Source organism: Corvus kubaryi, unplaced genomic scaffold (assembly GCF_017639235.1).
Source record: "Corvus kubaryi isolate FWS band 111438036 unplaced genomic scaffold, C.kubaryi_AGA036_p1.0 37308, whole genome shotgun sequence".
NCBI lineage: Eukaryota > Metazoa > Chordata > Aves > Passeriformes > Corvidae > Corvus > Corvus kubaryi.
This window is the reverse complement of record NW_024581096.1, coordinates 2,613,331-2,640,837: the sequence shown is the minus strand read 5'-3', so window position 1 is coordinate 2,640,837 and position 27,507 is coordinate 2,613,331. Positions and strand designations below refer to the sequence as shown.

General features: G+C 35.2%; 1 protein-coding gene across 2 annotated transcripts in view; it reads left to right on the top strand.

Moving 5' to 3' along the window:
- Positions 1 to 27,507, top strand: part of CWC27 (CWC27 spliceosome associated cyclophilin) — a 101,195-nt gene that overhangs the window by 59,331 nt on the left and 14,357 nt on the right. For both annotated transcript variants that reach the window (XM_042028257.1, XM_042028256.1), the window contains 3 exons: positions 9,774 to 9,871; positions 19,867 to 19,976; positions 22,767 to 22,870. In XM_042028257.1, coding sequence (XP_041884191.1) covers positions 9,774 to 9,871; positions 19,867 to 19,976; positions 22,767 to 22,870 — 312 coding nt within the window. The remainder of the gene's footprint in view (positions 1 to 9,773; positions 9,872 to 19,866; positions 19,977 to 22,766; positions 22,871 to 27,507) is intronic.

The following is a 27,507-nucleotide window of genomic DNA, read 5'->3' as shown; positions in this document are numbered from 1 at the left end:
GTTCTAAATAGACGCTCCTGGTTTTCATGTAAATGTCTGACATACTTTTAATAATGTGAAGGTTTTTTACCTCAAACTGAGTGGTCTCATCTAAGAAGTGAAAAATATTTTCTTTTCTAATTGCTGAGATATTGTTGAGTGCCTACTTGCCTAGATATTAAAAGTCTGCAGTATTTGTGGTTTCACTACACTTTTTCATGTTTCCTTTGTCTCATCTTCTTCTGAAATTAATAATTCCTTTTTTCTTCATCTTCACGTCAGGGCTGATTTTTCGTGATGGGAATAATTTTTGTCATCTTTTCTGGAGTTTCTGTATTACTGTGTTGGCCATTTTGGCATGGGATACTCGGTTTCATTTATAGTATTCTAAATGAGTAGTATTGGCTGTCTCTTGTAGAGCTGCTATAATACTTCTTGGTTTGTTCTCCTTGATAAATGTTTATGCTCCTTGATAAATTTTCTGTTATTATTTTCCACACCGACATATTGGTAGAGATCTTCATTGAGCTGTTACTAGTAAAGTTCACAGGCTTTTTTCATGAACTTGTTCTGTTACTTTAGGGTAACAGTCCTTCACTCTGTAGGCTCTTCAGTTTTGTATGATAATTTAATTAGAGTTTCTGAGGACCTGTTTGTTCGATTTTCCATTCCTGAGCTAAAACCATGAGAAATCACCATATTTTGTCTGGGATTGGCTGAGCTCCTGATTTTGGATCTTCTGGAAATATATCTCATTCCATTTTTTCAGAGTATTTAACTTGAAATATTAACCTAGTTGAACTGGGAAGTAGTTGCCTATTCTTCTCTTAGTTTGGCTAATCTTTTTCACTGTGTGCTTCGTTTTCAATCCACTTCTCACCCTTTTCTCTCTCTTTTTAAAAGGGTCATTGTATAGGCTTTTTGAATATCTAAAGCTGTTCACTTTATTGTCCATCACTTTGTTCATCCACACCTTTACCAATACACTGGAATGAAACTGCTGGATTAGTGAGAAAACTTACAGACTCAATGTTCAAGATGATTTTTATTTTACTAGTTACTTAAAACACTTCACCAGAAGCTGTCATGATGTTCATTGTGTGCTCCTTGGTCATCCCTTTTGTGCTAGAAGTACACTGTTTGTTACTACCTGGTCATCTGGTACAACACTGGTTTTAAGGTGAGTTAACAGAACAGTAACTTCTGAGTTCCCTCCTGAGGATGTACTCTGGAGCTTTATCATACTTCAGCTGGTTGAAATGTACCCTTCTGACACCTGTCCCTCTGGTCTTGTCTCATCTTTATGTCCAAACCAGGTTACGTTCTTGGAGAGTTATCTCCCTAGAATCTTCTTTTGAGAAAGCTGGCACAAATCAATCATTTATCCAATCAGCAGTGATTTTGTTTTACTTTTATTATTCCCTTTAATCCCATGTGACCTAGTGACCTCTTGCTTCTTTTATGTTTTCTTGTTTTAATTAGTTCAATCATTTTAGCATTAAACTTTCAGCTGTTTCCTCTTTAAAACTCATCATAGCCCCTTTTATACACCTTCTAACATATGACCTACTACAATCTATTCTGACAGCTCTAGCTTTAGGTTTACAGATGCAAAATTCTTCTAAAAATTGTTTTACAACTTGCTAGTCACACTCTCTAATTGCTTGTCTTTCTGGTCCATTTTTTGTGAGCTTTGCATTGCAACTAATACGTTTTGGTTTTTCTGGTTTACATGCATGCTACTTCTAAAGCATTTATTACTTTTATCTAAGATATTGGAATCTGTTTGACTTCTCTGGTGAAACCACACTTCTAAGCTTTCATATCAAGTTACAGATTTGGTTTGCTTCCCCTAATATAGTAGAAAAATATAAGACAATGATCTAGATATGAAAGTGAGAATATTAAAGATGGTTATTAGTGGCTAATAGAAAAAACATGTTGAATTGGTTTATTGAAAAAGATTCAGATAAATTAACCTGCCTGTAGGTATTTCCTGAGCGATGGTAAGCTTTTTTCTAGGCTAAATGGTCATGATAAAATTTATATGGGATTAATCTGGAGGAGATGGTTAAAGAGAGGTAAATACAGAACAGGAACTCTAAAATAATTAAGAAATTGATTAGGAGAGAACATAAGGTATGTTGAAAGCTATTTTTTCGGGTCAAATTTATAGGCTAGTTCTAATTTCAGGTTTTCAGTACTACTTTAAATACTAAAAAAATCCCCACCACTGTTTGTTAAAAGAAGCTTGTAAATACTATAAAGTTGAAATGTAATGTTAATGAGATAGGAATATCCTAATGCAAAATTGTATGTTCTCAAAAGTTTGAGTGATAGAAGTAGGGTGAAATTTAGGAGTCATAGTATCGTACAAAAACCAAGAATTCCTCCTGTAGGCCATCATTCAGAAGTGACAGGGTAAGAGGAAAACCTATTAATTGCAACAGCTCTGTTGGTCTGCAGTGTGGTGTGTTACTACAAAAAAACCTCCAAAAAAAACGACCAAACATACTTCTAGCAAGCATTAAGGTAGTAATTTGCAATCCAGATAGGTATAGCATCGGTCTGGGTGAGAGATGCTGTTGGTCTTCCACTTTTTTCTGGTTTTGTTTTACAGTTGTAAACTGTCTTGCAGTAAGCGGAGTTGGGTTTTCCTCTTAAACTGAGAAAATTTAGGGTCTCCTATCTGTTCCAGGATCTGCTGTGAACATAGAAGGTCCAGATAGTGCGTAAAATCCGCCTTAATATATGATATGTGATATATGATATATACTTCTATACATGCCCTAATGCATACATCTGCATTTTCTGGCAGTGTAACTGGTGGCTGAACAATGTAAGCAAAGAAAGTTTATAGTGAAAGCTAATACTTTTTATTAAGCAAACTGTGGAAGAAAAATAAACTAGCTGAAGAAGAGCACATGTGCCCTGAAACCTGTGGGTTTCTTTGCCTCTACATCTGTCTTAGTTACCATAAGAAAATATATTGCCTCTCCTTAGTATCTTTCTTGTGCAAGTTTATACTTCATGCTCAGCTCATGGGCTCTGCTGTTTGCTGAGTTTCTCCCCGTAGAGTAAAACAGTAACATTCTTCATCAGTTTCAGCCTGTGAGAATTCATTGCACAATACTGGGACTGCTGATATACCATGTAGCTTACAGTCCAGTATGTATAATTACATAAAAATAGAGTGCCAGTTCTCTGAAGTGTTAATGATGTGAGGCACCTATTAACACTCAGGTTTATGGTAATGAAAAGGCAGTAACAGTTGCCCATGTAGTCTTTAATAAACATGCCAGTCCTTTTGGATTTCAGCATTGAAATCCTTCCTAGGTAATAAATACTGGTAATCCATCCATAAATTCATTCAATGCAGAAGTTTTTAACATTTTGGTTTTTTAAACAAAGAGTTACAGTACTAATTGCCAACTGTAGTATACCAGATACTGCTAAAGTCAAAAACAGCATTAACTGTCAAGCCTTACTGTTAACACAGGTGGCCATACAGGACCCAGCAGCTATATTAAAATATTTCATCTACAGGTTTCCAATGTCAAGACCGCTGAATATGTCTGCCACAATTTTTACATAATCATCCCATTTGAGATACAACTGCAATACACCATTTGCAGAAAACAGACATACATGCGTCTGACTTCTACAGCAAAACTAGGCTGGCAGAAAGACACAGTGCATATTCCAAACCTATAATTTTTATTCTCCTATTTACAGTTGTAAAATTCTTGCAGTACCAGAGATGAACAGTAATGCAATCCAGACAAGAATAAGATTCTTGAACCCTAGTGGAGTCTTAGATGTACATGCCAATGGGGAATTTGCTATCCACTCCAAGAATTGCATGTTCACAGATACCCCAAGGAGCAGAAGGGGGAATATCAGAAAAGGCTTCAGAGCTGACATGTAGAGCATGATATGTGATATAAGATATATATTCACCTTGCTTCTTCCACACATTCTGCAAATCAGTTAGTTGTGCAAACATGACGTTTTATATTGTTTCATTTTATCATTGGGGTTCTCTATTTGAAAATACTGTTTGTATTTTAACTTAGAATTGGAACTCCCAAACAGAATATTAGGCATTTTTCAAGAGTGTGTAGCAGAAAACAAAGCTATCGAACAGAGATTCTTCCTCATTGCCTTTGGTATTATTAAGGTGCCTGTTTGTCAGTTTTAGAATTACTTTTCCATATAAATCATGGGCATTGAAAATTATCATTAATAAATATAAGAAAGAGAACATGAAATGTGCTTTTAGTGGAATTAATACATTTGGGGAAATAGGTGACTGCCTGTAACAGGGGGGTATTGAATCCAAGACTTCTTTCCAGGCTATTAGCTTACATTATGAAAGGATAGTATTGCACTATAGCTTGATTTTTTTTTTTTGGTTTATCTAAACTGAATTAAAATCATCTCTTCTTCCATGAAATTACCATGAGCAGTGTTGAAGTACATTAGTATTCATTTTATTTTATTAAGATGTTACAAGATGCTGCTCATGTAAAAATTAAACTTGCGTAACAATTTGGACACACTTTTATTAGTTACAATATTTTTTAATTACTTTTAAAATTAATTAGAGTATTTTGGGTTACTTTCCTTGTTCGTTATGCTTATTGGAACAACACTTACTAAATAATGTTACTGTTTAAGGATAACCAGTTAATAATTTTCTTTTGATATTACTGAATGAGAAGACAGCAAAAGCAAATGAAAATAATTGTCTTTAAAAAAATATAAGTAATACAATTATAATACTAAAAAAAGAGAAGGGAAAATAATATGCTATGCCATCAAAAATAATAATTTAATCATTACTACAGCACTTCCCTGGATTAATTCTTGTTTCAACTGCAACTTGCTTTCTAGAAAAACTCCAGGCCCAGTTATGCAGAACACACCATGATCTTTCAGTTGTTCAGTCTCTGAATGGTTCCTCCATTATAAATTTACATTTATCTCAGTAAATCCTCTGACTGTGAGGCTATCTGTATTGTTTTGCCACCACTTAAATACTTCAGTTTTGAAAGAATGTGGTCTTGTTTAATACTGTTTGTACTGGAATCAGTGAATGACTGTGTGCTAGGGTAGCCTCTAGGAGTTTGAGCCTCTCTAGGGTCTTAGGTGGAGTTTAGAGGGGGTGTAGCAAATGCTCTAAATTGTAGTGAAGTTTAGACTGGAGTTGGGGTAAATTTGGAAATGCATAGAATGCAAAGTTTTCCAGCACTTTGTGATTGAAATATCAGCATTGAATGAATTTTAGCATCTACTGAGATTTGTCATCACTGGATGGGAATATCTGAATTACAGTTTTGAATATATGCAGCCATTTTTTTTCCCTGAATCACAGTTGAATAAGATACTGTGCCTCTCCAGGTCTTATTTGTGTCTGTATATAATATATATTTTATTTGTTAGAGACTTGGTATGCTTAAATAAATACAGGCAGTTACGGTTTATATACATGTATGCAGAAGCATACAAGTACAAAGAGACATATATGTATGTGGGATAGGAGGAATGGTTTTGGACTCGTGCATAGCAAGTATGATCATACGGTCACTTACACCAAAGTCACAATTACTGCTTATTTCTGTAATCAGTTCTCTTTTCTTCTGCCAAAGTGAAGTCAAATACAGAACTTCTCTTTTTTGAATTGTTACTTTGTAAATTCAGAAGACCCTTAATTACTTTTCAAAAAAACACCTTTAGTGCATGGCACTTAGAAACAATTCTATTCATTTAACTCAAAATATTTAGCTAAATTTCCAACTGATTTTATTTCTTATTAATTGAGGTATTAATCTGATCCAAAAAAAACCAAAAGAAAAACGTATGCACATATTAGAAAGCTGAAGCATGGGATATATGTTGTTAAGAAGATAACTGCAGAAAGTGACCTCCATCTCTGTGCTGGTCACACTGCTTTTGATGCAGCCTAGGACACAGTTGACTTCCTGGGCTTTGAGTGTACACTGCTGGGTCATGGCCATGTTCTGATCCATGAGCACCCCCCAGTCCTTCTCAGTAGGGCTGTTCTCAAACCCCTCCTCCACCATCTGTTAAGATTAACCATTTTCAGATAATAGGGCTAGCTAACTTAAGAACTTTGGTGAACATGTAATGCTTTCTGCTCTACTAATATTCATTTTAATAAAAGTTGGAAAACTACAAGAATTCAAAGAACAGAACTACTATTTCGTAGTCCGATCTTGGTGATAGGTATGGTACAGAGAAATGAAGGCAAGTTAGCCTTCCTTCACTCCTAAGCAGGTATAATAGAGTGGTTCAGTAAACTCTACAGAAAAAAAAAAAAAAAAAGAAAAAATTACCAAAGTTGAAATTAATGCTAGTTAGTGTGATTTTGTAGGTAGTAGATAACTATATTGCCTTTTGGGAAAACTTGAGGTAGGGAATGATATGACACAGGTTCAGAGAGTGTTGACTTTCTGATTTAGAGGAATAATTGAGCTTCTGCAGTGTTTATAGTACAGGTAGATTTGTATCATTTATTTGAAAGCCACTGACATTCTTACTTTCATTTTTTAAAAGTCCTTATAAGAAAATAATAGAGTACATGTGAACAAACTATTACAAATAATTTGAATTTAATACCTAAGTTGGCACAATACAATAAAAATACCCTTGTAATACAACTCAATGCTATGTTTTACAGCTGGAAATCAAAAACACAGGTTGTAGCTGCAGGACAGTACAACTGCTGAATGACATTTTGGAAAGAAGTGACCAAGAGGTAAATTGAGAGTCATTATGGGAAATGGGTGTCCAGTGCAGTGATGACCTTATGTTCCTTTTTGAGTTAGGAACTCAAAGTACGCCACCAGCAGAGACTTGCAGGAAAGCTGAAACTCATCAGTGTATCTGATTCTGAAGTCCATCTTCAGAAGGGCTGAGGAAATACTGCAGGGAGTTCTGAAGTAGACAGAAGTGATTAAAGTGAATATTTCTTTCAAAAAGAACTCTTTTAAAAAAGTATGAATTAATGTGCTAAAGGGAAGTCAGAGTGCTACCATAATTAACAATGAACAGTTGTTTTTCCTTGATCATGCATTCAGATGGTTTACTAGGAAAGCTGATGCCTTCAACATACATGGTGTCATTAGGGTGTAACTAAATTTCAGCCCAAAGTTACCTAAGTACTCATAGTTCTTAACTTCTGGAGTTTCTATCAGTTCACTGTTCACAGTGCTATCAAACCAAGCCACAGCTGAACCAGAAATTCAAAGGGAATCCTAGACTTATTTCAATATAAATTTTCTAGATAAAATAATTTCATTCTTCTGAGTAGAATCTGAAAATTCGGGAATTATGAACCATTTGGTTAGATCCTTTTCAGTCTTCTGCAGAGGAAGGTTACATCTGTTCTGGCAGTACCTCTGTGTGTAGAGAGTGGAAGAACTGCTTCCAGGCTGCAGGAACCTGGAAGTAGGGGAAGAAGCAGGAAGGAAGAGGAGGAGACGAGCCTGCAGTGTAGCTGTGGAATCAAGGGAGCAATGAGACAAGGATGGAGCAGAGAGGGCTATGCTTTTATAGCAACAGAAACTTTTCAGGGATAGCAGGCACCTACATAATTGATTACAAAAACCAACAGCTATGTTATACAAAACCTGAATGCAAATTTACTGCATGCAAAGACCTATGCTTCAAAGATGAAAGGGACAGGTACAGACTGTAGTCCCTTACTTTGATTCTGCTCTGCCTTTTCAGTTTGACATTTTCCTGTTAACAAAGTCAGGAATCATTTCTAGTCCTTTTCCAGTGAATGTGGTTTGTGAATGTAGTCTGGCTTTCCTATCAGCCAGTTCTTGTGACTTCCTTTTTAGCTTGAAGCCTTCTTGTATTGCCCTTCTCATCAACCTAATTTGGCAAAGTGAGTATAGGAATAAAAAATATGCAAAGTGTGGAGTCTGTAAAGAGCCAAGTATCAAAGTAGTTTGTTGACCTGGTACTGATCATAGAAAGGGCTTGAAAAAACATTTTGGAGTTAGACTTTCTAAGAATTAAGACCTTCTGTGTTCTGTACTAAAACCTCTTTCCACTGGGGAAAAAAATGGGGTGGCGGAGCTGAATAGTTGTCACTAGCTAGTTCATTGTTCATGCTGCAGTAGTGTTTGGCTAATTAAGAGAAAGTGGGTCCCTCTTACAGGAAACTTCTGATCTGCTAGGCTTTGTTATTCCCAAATGCCATTTGTAATCCACTCTCTCTGTGTTGCTGTCACTGTCTAGCACTCCAAATATTTTAAACATACAACCTTTTATTGACATGTGTTGTTCCTGCTGTGCAACTTCAGTAAGAAAATGTTACAGTATACTATATTACTATGGTAATGCATCTTGTTTACAATGCATGCTTGCTTAATGATGTTTGTTTACTATCCCCAATTTATAGAAAGCAATGGAGTTGCTTGGATTAAAAATATCTTTTTATCTCTTTTTTCCCCTATGATTTTCTGCTCAGGTAGAAAAGTAGAACTGTAGTTTTACGTAAAACTTGTTAATCTGGCTTAGTGTAATTTCTGCCATGCTGTTGAAAATTAAGACCTACTGCTGTGGTTGACTGAATAACTTTACAGTGACAGTGTTCTTTGCTAGTGCTTTTCACAAGCTCTGTGTTTGTGAATACATACAAATAACAAAATCAAAAGCAGTCATCCAACAGTTCCAAGTCTTTTGCTTAGAAAAGGCTGTAGTTAGTCATGGTATTACAGATGAAAATTGAGGTACATAAAACAACTGCAGGGAAATGCTTGCATGTCATGTTCCTGCATTGTAATAATTTCTGCAATTCTTTGATTGTGATGAAATCTAAATCAATCAGGACTTAATTTAAACTTAAAAAAAAAAATTAAAGTGCAAAATAAAAATTCTAACACCTGAAAATTTTGAATTAATTACCAGTTCTTTTGCACATGTAACCATAAGATGGATACAAATAGACACGAGCTGAAATTAAATCTAAATTCAATTTACAGAAGAGTTTCTTTTGGATTGAGGGAAGTTAAGAAGTAGTTCCCAGAGGTATTTTGGAGTGTCCATTTTTGGACAGTCAAAACCTGACTGGACAGTACTCTCAGCAACCTCTTCTATTTAGCCCTCATTTGAACAAGGAACCTGGACTGGCTGATCTTCAGAGGTCCCTTACAACCTGTGATTCTGTGAAGACCAGTATTCCATTTGATATTGGCACAATGACTTGCAAATTTTAGTTTCTTCTTTCTAGTGTTATCACATAAGGTTTTTGCAAAATTTGTAGAATGAAATTAATTTTCATATCTTAATAGTATACGCTTACATACATTTCATGTCTTTGTTGCTGAAAAACTGCATTGCTTGTCCAACCGAAAAATCCAGGATACTAAGATTCTACTTGAGTAAACAGAATTTTAAAACGTGCAATATTTATTTGGCAGTGCCTCTGTTCCAGATTATCTTTGTGTGGTTCTCATGGCTAATTAGAATGTTAAAGTAAAATTCAGATGCAGATTCCTTGTTTTATTATTTATTTCCTTGGCCTATTTCTATTAGGGTCTTAAAGTAAGACTAATGTTCTTTTGTTATCCCTTCTAATGAAAATATGGACTTTCTGAGGTCCTAATTAATTTTTAAGCCATGTTCTTAGCATCAGTGAGTCTGTACCTTCTCTTTGTTTGTATCAAAAATCTACTGCCCATTCACTTCAATTCTGTTTGTTCTGAGTGATTTTACATCACAGAAGATTATATTCTTGTAAATATTTCTCTTTGCAGTGAAGAGCTACGGAAGGAAGCACGACAGCTGAAACGCGAACTGCTGGAAGCAAAGCAGAAAAAAGAAGAAAGAGCTTTAAGACCCAAAGAAAAAGAAGGTAAGAGGTTTTGTGTAGATCTCCAGTTAACATTCTGGTTTTAAAGGTTTTTTTGGTTTTGTGTTCTGTGTACATAAATGTAGACTCTATTGTTGAAATGTAGATTTTTCTTTTCTTTCCTTAGGAATGGTAGTAATGTAATGATGCCAGTATGTAAGGAAATGGTACAGGTAGCATTTGTTCTTTCAAATCAGGTAGTATTTCTCCTTCTAAGGGTTCTTTAGTTACATCTGTGCTGTGACCTTATAGGAGTGTGTGGTGTTAGGGTGATAGGTAGATCGCTGCTGTGTTCTCCAAAACCGTCTTGGGCTCAAGACCGCTCGGGTGCAGCAGTATAGCCACTAGCAAGCTTCTCCTTTCAGCCCCGCAGATGTTTAGCACTGAGGACACACACACACACTCAACACAGCTAGCTCAACATTACCAGAGATGAGGAGTCAAGGAGGGCCCTCTGCATGGCGTGTTCCACAGACGAGGTTTATTTCATCCTCTGCAGAGAGGACCGGGTGCGAGAGAGGCCCCAGTGTTCGTGCGCAGGTTTGCAAAGGGTCACAAGGGCCAGTGATCTGAGGGCACGGGGGCGGTACACAGGCGGGACCAGGGAAGGGAACCAGTGAGCAGAGGGAAGGGGCAGAGTGGGGGACCAGGTCAGGTGTGCAGCCACAGAGTCTGCTTGGAGCGGAGTTTTCTTCAACCAGAGTCTGGGGGGTGTGAAAGGTTACATTTCGTCTGCAGGGAATTCTGGGAGAGGCTTTTCCTTTACTAACACAAAGGTGAGAGTGGTATGTCGAATATCTTGAGTTTTTCCATCAGCAGGCCTTTCCTATTTCAGGGCTCTCTGGCCCAGCAGCTGGCTCAGCTGTTGCCTCAGTGACCCCAACATGACCTCTGATTTGCTGAGTCTTCGTGACTTTCTGACTTGGAAGCGTTCTTAAATGTAGATGGTTAACTTTACACTCAAAACTATTGACTTCAAACTTGTATGTATCTTAGGACACCAATGGAACTCAAATTCCGAAAGTCACTACCATATTTATTTTCCTTAAATCTTAGCAAAATGGGATCTTCAGCTGCCCACTTCTTTGTCAGATAGTTTTTATATTCTCTTTCTTTTAAAATGTGTATAAATTGCTAAGCTTATAATAGTAAGTAAGGTGCACATTTTATTCCAGATGGATGTAGCACCTCTTTTTAGCCAAACTGAAGAAACAAAAATGTGTCTTTAAACACTCTGGAGTTGCAAGACACGTTTTTAGAGTAGCTTTGTAGTTCAGTTCTCAATATCATAGAAATCTGAAAGAAAATATAAAATTATTTTTAAAAAAATTCAGGTAACACACAATTTACAAGAGTGGTAGAAAGTATAACATAGTTTTAGAAAAACTCATGGACTCTTTTGAATAACAGGTGAGCTTGATCAGCACCGTTTTGACAAAATAAAAAATACAGTATCATGAACTTGTATATGAAATCTGGCACCAGATGTTAAAAATTGCTGACTCTGAAAATGTTGTAGGGATCACTGAATGAATATAAGCTCTCACTGACAAAATAATGAATGCTGTCATGAGCCATGTAAAAAAAGATCTGTGAGTAGAGGTATAGAAAAGGTAAAGTGTAGTTCTTACGTACATATATGATAAATTGTACATATATGATAAATAGTTCTTACACTATTGCTTAAACTAATTCCTGTTCTGATGCCAGTTAAGTCAGTGGACTTTGTAATTTGAGGAAATTTACCTTTACAGTGACAGACTAAAATAATACTTGGGCAATAGTTACTACTATGGTACAGTTTGGAAGGATACCGTTTATTCAAGCAAAGGGAGCATCAAGGTTGGTGGGGTTGGCTTGTATTTTCTTTAAAATAAATAGAAGGCAGGACATAAATCAACTGAAAATACGCAGGTAACAGCTAATGGTAAAAATAATTTTGAATAATCTTGATTTTCCTTTTTGTGATATGGAGGGGTTTGTTCCAGTACCTGTTGAGAAAAATAGATGGCAGGAAAGAACCTATTGAACTAGTTATTGGAGTGCCTAAATAAAAATCTTAAAAGTAAACATATTCTAAAATTTAAGGTAAAATTAAAAGGATGTTAAATGAGATGCAAGTAGTGAGGGATAAAATTATTAATGAAAATGTAGTGAAAGATTTCAGGTTTGTACTAGAAAACAAACTGAACATTAATTTACTCTGTGATGTGGCTGTCACTGTGGTTGTTGCTACAAATGCAGTAACCGTAAAAGTGCAGCTGTATTATTGCACTCAGTTCCCAGTATTGTACCACCAAAAAAGATAATGAACAATTCGATAAAAATGGACAAAAACACCCAAAACTAGCAGAACACTATGTGGACAGGTTTATTACGAGATACTTGGAGATACGTGTAATTTATGTAGGGAGTGGGATGGAAGGGTGGAATCTTAAGTGTTTAGAGATGGTTAGTCAAAGGAATGAAGCATACCTTTATTGTGAAACAGAATTTACAACTGAGGAATAATAGAATAGACTTTAGAAACACTTTATCTTGAACATAATGAACTCTAACAGAAGTTGAAGTGTTGTACCAAGTAAGTAATCTTGCTCCAAAGTTAAAAGCATTTCATAAATTTCACTTAGTTCACTTAGTCATTTTATATTTATTGGCCTGAATTTTCATCACTACAATAGAGCTGTCAACATGAAAGACAGTCTGCTAAATGTATAATAGTTTACCTATTCCACATTAGTTTACATATAAAAAATTGTTTCTATTTAAAAAATACTTCTATCATTGATGTGTAAGTAGCAGGAGATTTTTCCATTGTTCTCTGCCTATGCTCTTGGGGAGTGTGGGAGGGAGAGTGAGTTGTGTCATGCTGTCTCAGGTATGTCTGTGCAGATGGTGCAGACACTTGCAGTGTGTCTGCCTATGCTTTGAGCTGGTTGCATTAGGAAAAAATGTTAGTTCAGAGGCTATGTAACCACATTAATATGATTATGTGCTTGATTAATAAACGCTAAATCTCAGCCAAAATCTGGAACCATCGTGGGAGAAATTCACTGAAGATCCCAAAATGGTGAGAATAAGGCTTAGGTCATACTGGGCAGGATTGGGTCTATTTCTGGGAGGATGCTAAGGAAGGGATGGCAGCATGACATGTTTATTTTAAGTCCACTGCACAGATCTTTATTAGTGTTGGCATCACATTTAGTATCGCTTCTTCAAATTGTTCATATTATGCTTATCTAATATTTTTCTGTATTCAGAGATTAGATTAATTAAGAAAGACTGGAGAGTGAAAATTTAAGTGTTTACATTGTTTCAAGAGGTCAGAGAAAAAAAATAGTTCCCTCCGTACATGTTTGATTATAACCAGTCTTCCAATTTGTGAGTGGTATTGTTGACTATGCCAGACTGCTGTCAAGACCTTACTTTAAATAAGATGTTTTTCTTTTATGTGACATTTGTTGTAGTGATGCCAGAAATTACATCAAACACTATAATTTGAGTGCTGAATTACTTCAGCATTTTGAGGTACTTGGTCAAATACTCAAAAAAGATACACTTTTCAAAGTTCTGTAGAGTAAACCTGGGAATGTACTTCTGTGAAATCTGCTTTAGACATACAGCATCTGCCCAGTTGTTTAACTGTATATTGGTTTTAAATAGTAGTAGTATTTAGGAAGTAACATTTTAGTTTTTCCTGTTAGAGCATTTTTGTAAGCTGTCGAATAATCTGTGGTGAAATTTAATTGTCACACACACATGAGAAAACAGAAAAGCTGTAATATACTGTCTGAGCAGGGAAACCTAACAACTGATGTAAAAACCAACATTCAAGGGTAAGAATTCTACTGAGGCATGCAGTGTTTTCTGCTTTGTTTTTAATTGTGATATGGTAATCAAATGATTGAAATGTTTAGAAAATTTTCAAAATCAAGTAAGGATGCCAGTGTAAGATTATGTTTTATTTCTGTTGTATTATAAGGTTTGGGTAATGTCAGGGGCACTCAAAGAATTAAGCCCTGTGTTACATGGAAAGATGCTTTCTTGAAGTCTGGGACTTGAATTGTGCACCCTTCAGAACACTCTGAAAATAACAACATCCAAATCTTGATGGTTTGGGAACTTTGCAGCATAAATGCATTAAGTATGAAGATTTTTTCAGTATATGCAGGAGAGCTGCATTGTATAAAAGTATCCATCTTGAATTTGTGACGTTTGCAAAACTTTTTCTTTGTCTATTTGCATGGTTTTTTACATTTAATCGCCTAGTACCCAACATCACTATGCAGTCCCCTTCCTGCTAAAGTGAATGCCTTTTTCCTCTTGTCTCTCTGTCTGCAGAAGCAGAAGAAAAGGACAAAACCTCACTGTTAAACTAGCTTTGATTTTAGTAGTAATCTTAAATGTGTACTCAAAATCCACTGACATTTGAAAATTAACTGCATTTTAGACTAGGACCATGTGCCTAAAAGCTACCGAAGTTCAGAAAGGATTTACTCAAAACTTGCAGTTCACCCTGTTTTGCAAATCTGCTCTGGTCTTTCAAATAAGTGTTTTGAAGCTCTAGGAATTACTTCTAAGATTTTATTATTTGAGTTGGCTAAATGAACTAGTAGGTTTGTTCTAGAACTGTTGCTTTTTTCACTGTAGCAAACTGAAAATCTAGTAATCAGTCCAGCCCTGGAAGCTCATTCTGTAAACGAATCTATTCAGTTGTTCACAGTTGCTAAATATTTCCTGACTCTTACCTAACTTCTTGGCAAGCAGTGGCTCTTTAGGATCTTAGGCAGGCCCGAGCTATAGCAACAGTAACTGAACAGTTCTTGAAGTTGCAAATAAATCCACTAGTAGAACTAGTCCTAAGCAAAAAATATACAGGAGAGGATGTTACTAATTCTTTCAAGCATAAAATTATTTCCTTTTTTTTTTTCTGGTTTATTAATTCTTACACTACTTTACACTAAACTATAGTGTTTTAAGTTTCATATATATAGTATTTAAAACTGTAATTTTTTTTTCCCTAATTCTGGAAGAAGTGAGGTATTTGTCTTGGTTTTTAATTATCTAAAGTGTCTCTAAGTTCTGTATTTGTAACTTCTGATAGGAATTCCATTTTAATTCCTGAAATATTACTTCATATTAGAATTTATTTTGTAATTTGTAAAGATTTTATTTGGTTTGGAACAAAAACAGCTTCTCTTTTTAAGATTTCATCTCAATAAGATTTTTAAAATCAGTACTGCATACCTCTACAATTCCAAAAGAATGCAATATAAACTCAATATTGATGAGCTGAAAGTGGAATATACTGAACTAATACAGGAATGTGGTTTAGGCCTCTTATTTTAATTCACCAAAACATTCAATCATAATTTCTTTCACTTCAGACAAGAAGTTTTTGAGGTTTTTTCCCCCTTGATACTTAGTCTAGCTATGCCATGCATTTCTTGTCATTTTTGTCCAATAGGTCTTTTATCATATGAAATGTGTCATCTCAGTTGCTAAAGAATGCATTTTGGATACCAAGGAAAATGTATGGGCCCACCACATTTAAAACGTACACAAACCCTGCTAAGTAAACTGGGATACCTTTTAATACAGGTATCTTTGTACATTCTCCTTGTTATCTTACCTCAGTTCTGTATAAACTCATGATTACATATGAGAAAATTGCATTATAAGAGTTAATGGGATTACATTTGTGAAGTATAGCATATCAGGAATGTTTTGTGATGTAAGATGCTTAAGTGTGTGTAAAAATCTTCATGCTGGTTGTATCTCATCAAAGAAAAATCATAAACTAGTCTTTCATTGATCCTTTTCAGTGCAATAGGCTCTTCCTTTTTTATGGTGACATTAAACCTTCAGAATCAGCATGTGTTTTTCTGTCACAATATGTATTGTCTCTGCTCTTCTGTATTTCTGGTAATACTTTCACCAAACCAAATTCCCTTCTTTTTCCAACAAGTGTTTTATACACAGCTTTATTATCTCTTTCTTAAAAAGGAAAAAATACCTGTTCTAACTACAAGGACAGTAATTACTACAAGGTTTGTTTAAAAAAGTTTGTACTGTGGAAAATTGTATGCATACTCTCAGACCTGTATTTGTGTGAAATTGTACCCTATCTGTTCCACAACTGGTGGACTTTTAAAGGCAAAGTTACCCTACTTGCAGTTCTAGAAATGGAGCCCTGTCTTTCAGGGCAATATGAGTGTGAGCATAAGCAGTGATCATTCTGTTCTGATCTACCACAGGCCAGCTGAATTAGAATTCACATTTCTTGGTTTCCATAAAGTGGAAGTTAAAATTACACTTTCAAAAATAGAGCACTTCTGACACACCTTTTGTTGAGTGTTTGTTATGTTGTTAAATTTACCAGATGCTTTTGGAACTAAGCTTAGAATTATCAAGCTTTCTCTTCTGTTTCACTTCCTATTAGGAATTGATCCATCATTAAACCATCCATTCATTTCCATTCAATGCCCTTGGATCAAGTTTTGTCTTTGTTATACTTCTATCATTTTCTAGTTAAAAGCTGACATCATTTGAACTGTTCCTCATTTAAGTGTGAGCAAAATAAGGTCTTCCGTATTTTTTTAAAATCAATCTCTTCCTTTCTGGTTTAAGGACTTCAGAATTTCCTTCGTAGTTTCAGACTATCATTGTAAAACCATGTCCCAAACCCGAAGTTTTAGGTTAGGTTACACCATCATGTTGGCATGTATTGGCCATAATTTCAGGATAGAAGAATCTGTCTGAAAGAAAATTAATTACTTAAATGATAAAGTGTTTGCCACAATAAGATGAAGACTTTCTTGGTAGCAACCCAAGCTAGCTGATGTAATTAGCAATGTACTTAAAAATTCTTTTGAAAGTAGGGTGAAATATATTTTCAATAAGGAAGGTTATCTTTTTTGGTTTTTCTTTTTTTTCCCCCTCACCTTCCTTAGTGACAGAATATACACAACAGCTTGTTCAAACTAAAGAAGAAATTATTTGCTTCATGCTATTTACTCTTTGTGGTGAGATCCTCCTAGGGAACAAGTCTGCAAGATTTCCTGTAACTTAAATTACCTTCTGCATCTCGCAATACCTAAATTCAATCTGATTTTTATTTCACTTCTGTATATCCATGTCATTTTTCATTAATTTTTGCCTGAGTAAATCCTCTTAGATTAAGGAGATTAATACCAAAGTCATGATCCTTATACTTCTGCTGAATCAGCAAACTGGACCTAAATTTGTCTACCTTGATATGAAGGTCAAATCCATCATACAGTGCTATTGTTCCTCTTATTTTCAATTCAGCTGCAAAATTGCAGTTACAGTTGCAGGGAATCTGGGTTGCAGAGTAGTAGGCAGCAATCTACTTTTACATTTAAAAACGTTTCTTACCAAAGTCTCTCTTCTGGACATTTTTTCTAACTTGCTGATTACCAGTCAGACACAAAATAACTTTATCAAATAATTCCTGCTTATCAAAAACTGAATATATAATTTATATTCAAAAGTACTCTGTGGTTTTGAAATTATTGGTGGTTTCAAGTTTGAAAATGTGTTAATAACCCATTGACTTAAGGGCTCTTGAAAATCCTTCTGTTTTGCTGCTTGCTTTCAGTGTTAAGTGATAGGTTGTAGGACTTCATGAAGAAATATAAGTTTGTCTTTAAGTCATTTTAATGAAAGATGCAAAAATATGATGCATACAAGTGCGCAGCTCTTTTGGTTGACTCACTCTGACGTTAGTTCAAGTGGATCTGATTATCTTTTGTCTTACTTATGAAAAGGCTTTTCTAGGAGGCAGAGAGCATGAAGTTGAGGATTAGAAAACCTCTGACAGGCAAAGACCCAAGAAACAACAGTCTTAAAAAAAGGCTTTAACTGAAATTTAAATTATTTGTATTAACAGTAAGTGGCACACATATGAGAGTGATAAAAATACACAAACAAAAAAAAAACAAAAAAAACCAAAAAAAAACACCAAACAACAAAAAAAAAACCACAAAAAGGGGAATTTGGGAATTTTACCCTTTTTGTATGAGCATTGTATTTGAGCTCCACTACATTAAACTAAATTTTAGTCAAAAGACCTATATGACTAAGGATCACATCTTAAAATTCAGCATATGTATATCAAGGGTGGATTGCAGGTTTAAATGTTTGTGTCCAGTTTGAGACTGGCATTTTCATACATACTCAAGAACACCCTTCTCAGTTCTTTTGCTTCTCACAGATGGGCAGTTACATTGATCATGGCGTAAATGCGATTCCTTTCAAAGCACTCATTTAGGTAAATGTCATCTGAAAGGTTGTTTTTAATAAGGAAGCAGATGGTTTTGTAGTTGGAATTATTTATCTAGGGCTAAATGTTAGTAAAAGAAGACATTATGTTGTTTCCAGATAGCCAACAGTTTGGATACATGCATTTATGCAAAAACGAATGCATTATTTTCACAAGGGGTTGGTTTTGAATTAAGAATGGGATTTTTAATTTGTAGAAGAGATTGACATTATAGGGGGAAATACTGAGTTTTGTCATTATGTGTGGTAGTTTTATACTGTACTTCTGTTCTCCTCAGTTCATCTGATACTATGCTGCATGAGATTTTATGACAGATTTATGGCAGCTGTTTAATCATCCCTAAACGTGTGTGTGTGTGCATTTATCTATTTTGCTCATTCTGGAAGATGGATTTTTCTTTCTTTATCTTGCTGGTACCTGCCATACTCTGTTCATCATTATATCCAACATATCAACTGGAAAACAGCAAAAAAACCCAGCTCTGAATGCTATTATGTAAGTTTGATTATTTTCCCTGGTACCCTTTAAATACAATGTAGAAAGAGTTTAAATGTTATTTAAATGCAATGTAGAAATGAAGATAAAAAGGAAATAAGATATTTTATTTGTCGAAATACATAAACAAATATATGTAGATATATCATTACAAATTTATTTCCTTTTATTACAAAGTGCTGTGTTTATAAACTTCATAGAAAACTTCAGTTGTGAGAGAAATTTAGTTTGGAATCAGACACTTTTTCTGTATAGCTGTCAGCAGTCATCTGAAAAACCTGGTAACAACAGATTCATTTAGATACAGTGTTCATCAGGCTATATATCCTGAAATTTGTTGAAACAATTTTCTCCAAAAGTATTTTTGTTCATTTGCAATGGACATCCAGAGAGTTTACTCTTCTGTTTGTTACCAGGAATAACAATTGCATAAATATGTGTACATAAATTTCAAGTATAGTAATTCAGTATGTACAATGTCTTAATGCTATTCAAGAAGAAAATGTGAATGTGAATTGATCAATTTTCCAATTCAGTTTTTGTTGCATTAAATTATTAACGAATAATTTAATGGGACAGCGAATACTTTGCAGTGAAGACACTGTTAAAAAAGACAAAGAAGAGCAGCTCTTGACTCATCCATGTATCATTTTGTTATATAAAAAAGAGTTTTTTCCTGATTGACAAGATGGACTCTGTTTAAAGTTCAAATGTTACTTTTAAAAATAGGGGGTTTTTCCCTATTGCAAGATCAAGGATTTGATTCGTGGCTACTTCAGCCTACAAAAGAAGAAAACTGTGAATTTTTCTGTAGGTTGTTATTTGTCTACTTTTTAACAAATAGTCACAGAATATTAATACACATAACAGTTCAACTGCTTCAAGAAAGATCTTCAGAAATTAAGGTCAACTTGTTAAAGGAATTTCAGCAGTTTTTATCAGAGGTTTTATTTCTGTTACCCTGCTTTCCCTGGCTCCATAATAAAATATAACTGAAACAAAAATCTTTTGACTCATTGTCTGCCCGGTACAGTGTTGTGTTTTTCATTTCGGTAAGTAGCAAATCATTCTACTGCTGAGAAAGCAGTACAACTGAAATGTTTTATGGGAGTGTTTTGCTTGGTATTTTATCTCCAAAAAGACACTAAATCATGAAACCAAATTAAATTTGTTTAACCAAGTATGTTTGCTTATTCAGAGGAGGAATCTGCTCCAAACAGTGTTGTTGAGGAGTACCTTCAGGAGAAGAGAAAATATGAAGACAAGCGAAAGCAACAGCCAAAGAAAGGAGTTTCCCGTGAAGATCAGGTAATAGTTTGATAGCCTGGGCAACAAAAATCCAGAAGAATGTTCTGAATATATTTATCTCTTCATTTGTATAAAAGCAAAGTTTTAAAATCTGTTGTTTCATTTTCCATTAAAAGAAAGTTATTATTTGTAAGAATAAATCTTTTAATTACCCAGGTGGACAGGTAAATGAATTTTCAATGTGTGTCTGAAAGGGCTCCCAGTTTAGTTACTAAAATCTTCTGGAAGGAAATGCTAGTCATGAAGAAGAGTCCTTGATTACATTTGTGAGAGTTCACATTTCTTCACCTTACACTTTCCTTGCCATAAGGTAACACTGGGACAGAAGTTTATATACCTTGCATTTATTCTAGCTGGGTTTTTTAGCATTTTAAATTATGGTTTAAAAAGATTAAATTCATCAGTACTTCTTGGTGTCATGAAATGAAAGAAATCGTTTATAAGTACTGTAAAGAGAGAATCTTTTTTAAATGCAATGAAAATTATTATTCAAAATTAGCTAGGATGTCTGTAGACTTTAGTAGGCAAATACGAGCAAAGTACAGTTTACTTTACAAAAGTATTTGTTTTTTCTAAAATAGGAAGGTCTGAAATGGTTAAATATATGAAACTGCCTATGAAGTGGAAATACCATCAACTTAAAATCTGTGCAGTACATCAAACACATTGGTTTGTCAGTGCATGTCAGTTCAGCTACGAAGATGTTCCTGTTCACATGTTGAATCTAGAAGAGACTGGAAACTTGAGGCTTAGTAACTTCAAAGCAGCATTTGGCAAACCTTGATATATGTAGCAAGCTGATTTAGTTCTAAACTAAGAAGTTTATGGAAACTTTGTACATTCGACATCCCATTATCTTTGAATCAAAGAGTACTAAAGCTCTGTTGGCAGTGTGGATCAAGGGACTTAAAACTACATCTAATGAATTTACATCAGCCCTGTCATGGACATCACAGGAAAACAAAATGAGATGATAGGGATATGTATTCTAGTAGATCTTAATTTTTATTTATGTAACCTTGCTGGCAACTATTCAACAGTAATTAATCAAGTTCTTTGTAATCCATTTCACTTGTGGAGAGCCTCTTCTAGTCTTGCATCCCTTGTAACTGATCCTACAGCACAATACTATTTTCCATCCTCAGTGCAACAAGTAAGGAAGAAGGAGAGAAGGTATGTTTCCCTAAAATACTGGATAATGTAAGTCCTAGCCATCTTATTCTACAAAGGTCAAATTATAAAGTTATTTGAAGCACAGTATAGCATCTAGTGACTTATTGCAAAAGTGCCTACTTAGATATTTCAAAATTATTTCTGTCATCAGGTCTGTTCACAGGAATGCTGACGCCAGAGAAAATTAGACAAGAGACAAGGAATGTGGCTTTTTTTGGTCACAATTTCATATTAAAAGGGTCAGTTTGTTTCCTTCTGATGGCCTAGGTGCAAAGGTTTGCTGTCAGGTGTTGCAAGTAGAGTGTTTGTTTGCAATAGTGGGGAAAGCTATAGAACTAGAATGATTTGTAGGCCCAAATATCTTCAAAACTTTCCTCTCTCTCATCTTAAACAGAAGATTAGACAGAAAATAAAGAAAGTAAATGCAAAAAAAGTCCTCCAAAATTTGCCCTTGGCAGTGCTAAAATATGTTTTTGAAAGAATTCAAAAGCCAGGAAACTCCTCAAGTTAAGATTGCTCCCAGAAGGAAATTTGATTCCAGTGAACACTTCTGGTATTTCCTATTTCTGTTTTCTATTCTTGTTTAGTTTTTATTCTTTTAAATTTGAAAAACTTGACCAAACAAAACTACACAGCCATACAGAGGTGTTTTACAACATAAGTTGCCAACCTATCACCTACAAATCAAATGTTAGCTGCCACATAAATTCAGTTAGGCCCTTATTCCCGGATGCTTTCATTTTCAGGAATGTCTCAAATATCAGCAAAAAAAAGCTGTGGGCTGTGCAAATTATTCATACACTCTATGCTTTTTTTTGAAGAGCCCCCTCTCCCATCACAAGGCTCAGACACAAAATTTTTGTGTAATCAAACTCCCATTTCAGATGATGAGAAACAAGAACTGTGGCATGATATTCAGGTGTCGTCTGAGATTTGGTCACTTCATTGTCCCTGAAAGACCAGGCAATGTCAGTTTGAGAATAAAATACCAAATTTAAATGACTATGAGCTTTATGTATGCAGCATAAGAACCTGTATCTGCAGAAATAGTTAAGGTGGTTCATTTTATTTGAGGCAAAAGTGGTGAATTTTTTCAATACCCCCACATAATTTTAAAGATCATCAACATAAAGTATATAAACATCAGTTAAACTGGGTCTTCAAAGCTTGAATGGTTTGTAATTTATACAGTAGATTGCTTTAAAAGAGGACAGTAGCAGGTCCAAAAAGTAAAATTCATTGTCAGCAGTGTCATTTAATCAGCTGTTATATTCTTTATGCAGCCACAAGTTTTTCTTCCTTAAATATGCATTTTTATTTCACTAGATGGTGAGAGAAGTGCTTTTTCACACCTGATGGGCCACTCCCTGCTTGCTCTTGTTGCCTCAGCATTGCCTGCCCACTCACTCCATGGGTGCTCTCCATGCAGTCCCACTCTCACACCCACGACCACCTCTTGCTCTCTCACTTCCCTCTCTAAAGTGTTTCTTCTGAATTCATATGAAAGATCACTCTCATTGTACTTTTTCTCAAAATAATAAAAATGTTGTGTATGCCTGTTGGTCTGTAGAAATACAGAAATATACAACTTCTGTAAAACCATGTGTTTCATTTCAGACACTGGCATTGTTGGACCGATTTAAATCGAAGTTAACCCAGGCAATTGAAGAAACTCCTGAAAATGAGCTTTCAGAACCTGACGTAGATAATGATGAAGGATGGTGAGTTTTTCTTTGTTTGGATTTCTGTCTTTACCAATGGAAATCCTACTGTACTAACATAGTCTTACTGGTAAGCAGAATCTGAGTAGCAGAAAACACCAAATGTGAAGGCACCTGCTGCGTTAGGAGTCAGCTAAAATATATTCATTTAGCATTCTGAAAGATAAGGCGTAAGAGTAGATGACACTCAGCTTTCCGTAGTTTGAAGTCCTTCTAAAACTGTGTGTTGGGGATGGTAAGTATTTTTAAATGATGGATGAGATGAAGGTAGACTGACTGATCTGAAGTGTAAGGTGACCCCAAGGAAGTGGGGTATTACTGAAGTTGATAAAGCACTGCAGAAGTTATTGTCTCAACACCTCTCAGTCAAGGAAGCAGTGTGTACCCTGTTGTCTCATGTTCATCTTTCATGCAAAGAACCCACCTCAGGTAAGCAAGGGGATAAAAATCAGTATGATTGGAAGTGTAATCTTGAAGTCCTAGGCTGCATGCTGATAGATGCTCATAAAAGTATGCATAATGCAAAAATGCATAAAATGCCTAGAAAAAAAGAAAAGAAATCCTAGCAAAAAAGTTTTGTAAGGATAGATCATCTCCGTTTATAAGGCAAACACTACAGCTGGTCCAACAAAATAGGCTGTCTCTGCCTACAGTTTTTTCCATAGTTGTATGCATAAGCCATCAGAGCTGCAGCAAAACTACCAGTAAAATAGAAACCTTAAGAAAGTTCTTGGCAAGTATTTTAAGACAACCAGTATTTCTGTATCCCAGATGACTTAAAATAATTTTGTTGCTTCTTCAAACCATGTTTTCTTCCTTCGTTATGTCTTTTCCTGCCTCAGTCTCTTTGAGGATGAGAGATAACATACAATATACATTTTGAGATCCTTGAATTTCACTGATATTTTGAGATCCTTCTGAGCTACCAAAGTGCTTCTAAGTCCTCCAAGAATTATAGAACAACTGTTTCAGTTGGAAGAGACCTACAGTGATTTATCCAGTCCAACTGCCTGACTGCTTCAGGGCTGGCCAAAAGCTATAGCATGTTGGTATTGCCCAAATACCTCTTCAACACTGACCCGCTAGGGGCATTGATCTTCTCTCTAGGAAGCCTGTTCCAGTGTTTGACCACCCTCTTGGTATAGAAATACTTCCAAATATGTGGTCTAAACCTCCCATGTTCAGTATAAGATTCCCTTATCTGGCCTTTTTATGAACTTCTTATGAACTTGATCTTTATGTCAAATATTTTTTCATCACAGTAGTACAATCAGTCTTTTAAATACTTTTATAGAGTTCAAACATAGCTTTCCTATTTCTTTCTGAGTAACTACTCATATTGTCAGTAATAACTGAAAAAAACCCCAAACCTGAGTAACTAATTGTCAGTGATACTATCCACTGTAATTCCTACTGAGTGAAGAACTGTTGCAATTTCAGATTATGAAGTTGTATTTTTGTTCAGAAAATAATATTACATTCAGAATTGCACTAAAACAGATACTTGGAATAATATGAAACTACATAATAGACTAATAATTAATATCATATTAATTTTGCAGCACAGTAAGTGTGCGTATTAACTTTGTTTTCTTGTTGCCTCAGCATTGCCTGCCCACTCACTCCATGGGTGCTCTCTATGCAGTCCCACTCTCACACCCACGACCACCTCTTGCTCTCTCAGATGAGACAGTCTCAGATGAGACAGTCTGTTTCCAAATAATTTACTTTGAGGCCAAGTAAATTGTAAAATGTATGTTATGCAAATGGGCTATAAACAACATTAACAAAGCAATGGAATCTTCAGAAAGCTATTAATGATTGTTAGAAGCACTTGAAAAGTTAAATTGCGTATTTTGAATTAAGTGTTCACATTTTCAGTACCTTTGTTGTATAGGAGTATTTGATATAACTATACTGACTTTACATTTTAAAATTCTGTCTTAATTTGAATCTACTTCTCAAAAGACAGTATTTTACTTTATTTTATTTTTATTAAATACAATTAATGTATGACATATGCATATATGAAACATACAAACTACGTGATTCCTCCAGGCCATTTTGTAGGTCATGGTTGCTGTTTTTATGGGAAGGGAAAGCCTGCCAATATGCTTTGCTCTACTGTCAGGGTGTGTTATCTGAGGTAAAATGATTGCCTCTAAGACATTTTTATGTGTCCATGAGTGGCCACACATAGAGGTATAATTTTCGTTCTCTGTCAAGATAGAAACCATTACCAATTTGTTATGTTTTCTTTTATTTGGCAAACTTCTCTCTGCATATTTGGCTGAGCTGCTGTATTGGCATGGCACGTAGCAGACATTTGGGCACTTTTCAGCAGCATTCTACTTTTTATGCAATAAAAAAAGAAGAAATATGACTCTATTGTAAACAGTGTGTATGGTGTTTGATAATTATTACCAGATTTTACTGTCTAAGAATGCATCTGAGGAAATGTTGTGAAGAGTGCTGAAGAGAAATGCATAATACTAAGTTTTAATGTGGAATATCAGAATCTTTACTGAGACATTTTATTGCAACCTCTACTGCTGTGTGGGAATGATTATCTATATTTGTCTGCAGCAATCAAAATCCAATTTCCCTTGCAGAATTTAAAAATATCATAATAAACATGGTATCAGCTCAAAGAAGGGGTCAGAGAATAAAAATGTCTGACAATAACTAAGTGGACACAATTTTACAGCATCTAGGTACCTTGGAAAGACATTCTTGATCGGAGTTCTTCCAGGTATTATTTTCCTTGTGCCTTCGTGTTGAGAACTAGTGTTGGTGCTTTTCTCTTAATGATTTGTTGGATGTCTTCAGTACTATTTGATCACTAGTTGTTCTTTATTTGCTTACAATCCAAATAAGAAGGAGTCAGATGCATTACTTGATTCTTCTCTTTCTTAAAGGTTGTACAGAGTGCTGCAGATGTAGAGATTATCTGGCAGAACTCAGTTACATTCTCAGCTTAAAATCTTAACCAAGAAGACTTTTCTCCAAAATGTAGGTGAGGTCAAACATAGTGGCAGTAAGGTGTCGTTTGCTTAGAGACTAGTATTAAGAAAACCAAATAAGTCACAACAGAAGACCCAGCTGGAATAGTTCATCTGCTTGATACTTGCCACTTGGTTTACTTGACAGGCCTGAATTTGAAAGAGAAAACATTACACAAGCTGCATTTACACAGAACGCTGCTGCTACTCATCTTGTTTAGGACTTAGACTACTGCAACACATACAATTGCATGCATGTGATACCCATACAGGTAGTAGTGACACTTCAGGATTCAGATGATAATATCAAATAGTTACAACTGTAGTCAAACACAGATTTCATTCCAGAAGGTGTTACAGCACCTGCTGATAGTGAAACTAATGATGCAGATCCTGTGAACATGACAAAATATTTTTCATAGAGAGAATCCAGTGATGAGATTAAAAAATTCTGATGCAATCACATACATTCAAAAATTAATTGTTTCAGTTAATCTGTGCAAAATATTTCTCTTCAAATAGGATAAGAGTGATACTTAGTACTCTGAAACACTTCCATCAAGTAATTCTGAGAGTTCCAAGTGCTTCTTTCAAAACGTGAAATCTGAGACTAGATACAGCACTCAGCTAAGTCTTTGTCTGTGTTGAGTGGAAGGATTACTTTATTTGTTGCTGGTTTATTCATGTCTGGTTTCCAATCCTTTCTAAGCTACAAATCCTTTCCTATTGAATGGTGGCCTAACTTAGTTCTGTCCTGTACCCATACTGTTGATCACTCTTACTAGAATTTAGCCATTGCACTTCTTAAATTGTATCCCATTTTTCATACTACTCCTGTTCGCCAAAATCACATGAATTCTAAAGACTCCAATAAACATTCAAAACTTCATACTATACATATGTGCTATAATTATGTTCTTCCCCGGTACAGTCATAAGTGGAAATGAACTAACCAACTCTTACATTAAGCTTTTCACTTTGACATTAAACTATGGCTATCTACTCCTAAAAAGAGGGCTCTCCAGCTGAATTTTTAGTAACTTTACATGCTTGTGAAATGTTAGAAATATTTCTATGCTTTTCCATATGGAATACTGGTTTTTGTGGAAGGAACAGATTCTCTGCTATAAAAATCCACACATCATGTCCTTAACCAAAATTCTGGACTGTCTTACACTCTTCTCTCTGATCTTTTAAAACAAGTGGAGGCTTCCTGAAAACTGCAAGATTTATTGACATACTGGAAGTATATCTAGTGCTATGGCAGCTTTTGAGTTGGTGGAATTTTCTGTAGTAAAGAAGCAACCACATTCCTTTTTGAAAACTCACCAGGTTGCTGAGTCAATTTAGCATATATGTATGAAGGATCTCCATTATTTATGCAGTCTCACAGACAAAATGCACGAAAGTGCTCAGGAATCAACGCCAGTACTGTTCTTGAATTTAAAACTTCATTGTCTTTATCAAGTAACTGAAAACTCAAAATGATCATCACTCCATACCACTAAAATACCATGTTTACAGAACCTTATAAGACATGGAAGACACATAGAGTAGGAAGTCTGATGGGTTATTTTTTGGATTGATTGAAAACACATGCCCGTTCATTCACTTCTTGGGACTGATCAAGAAGTA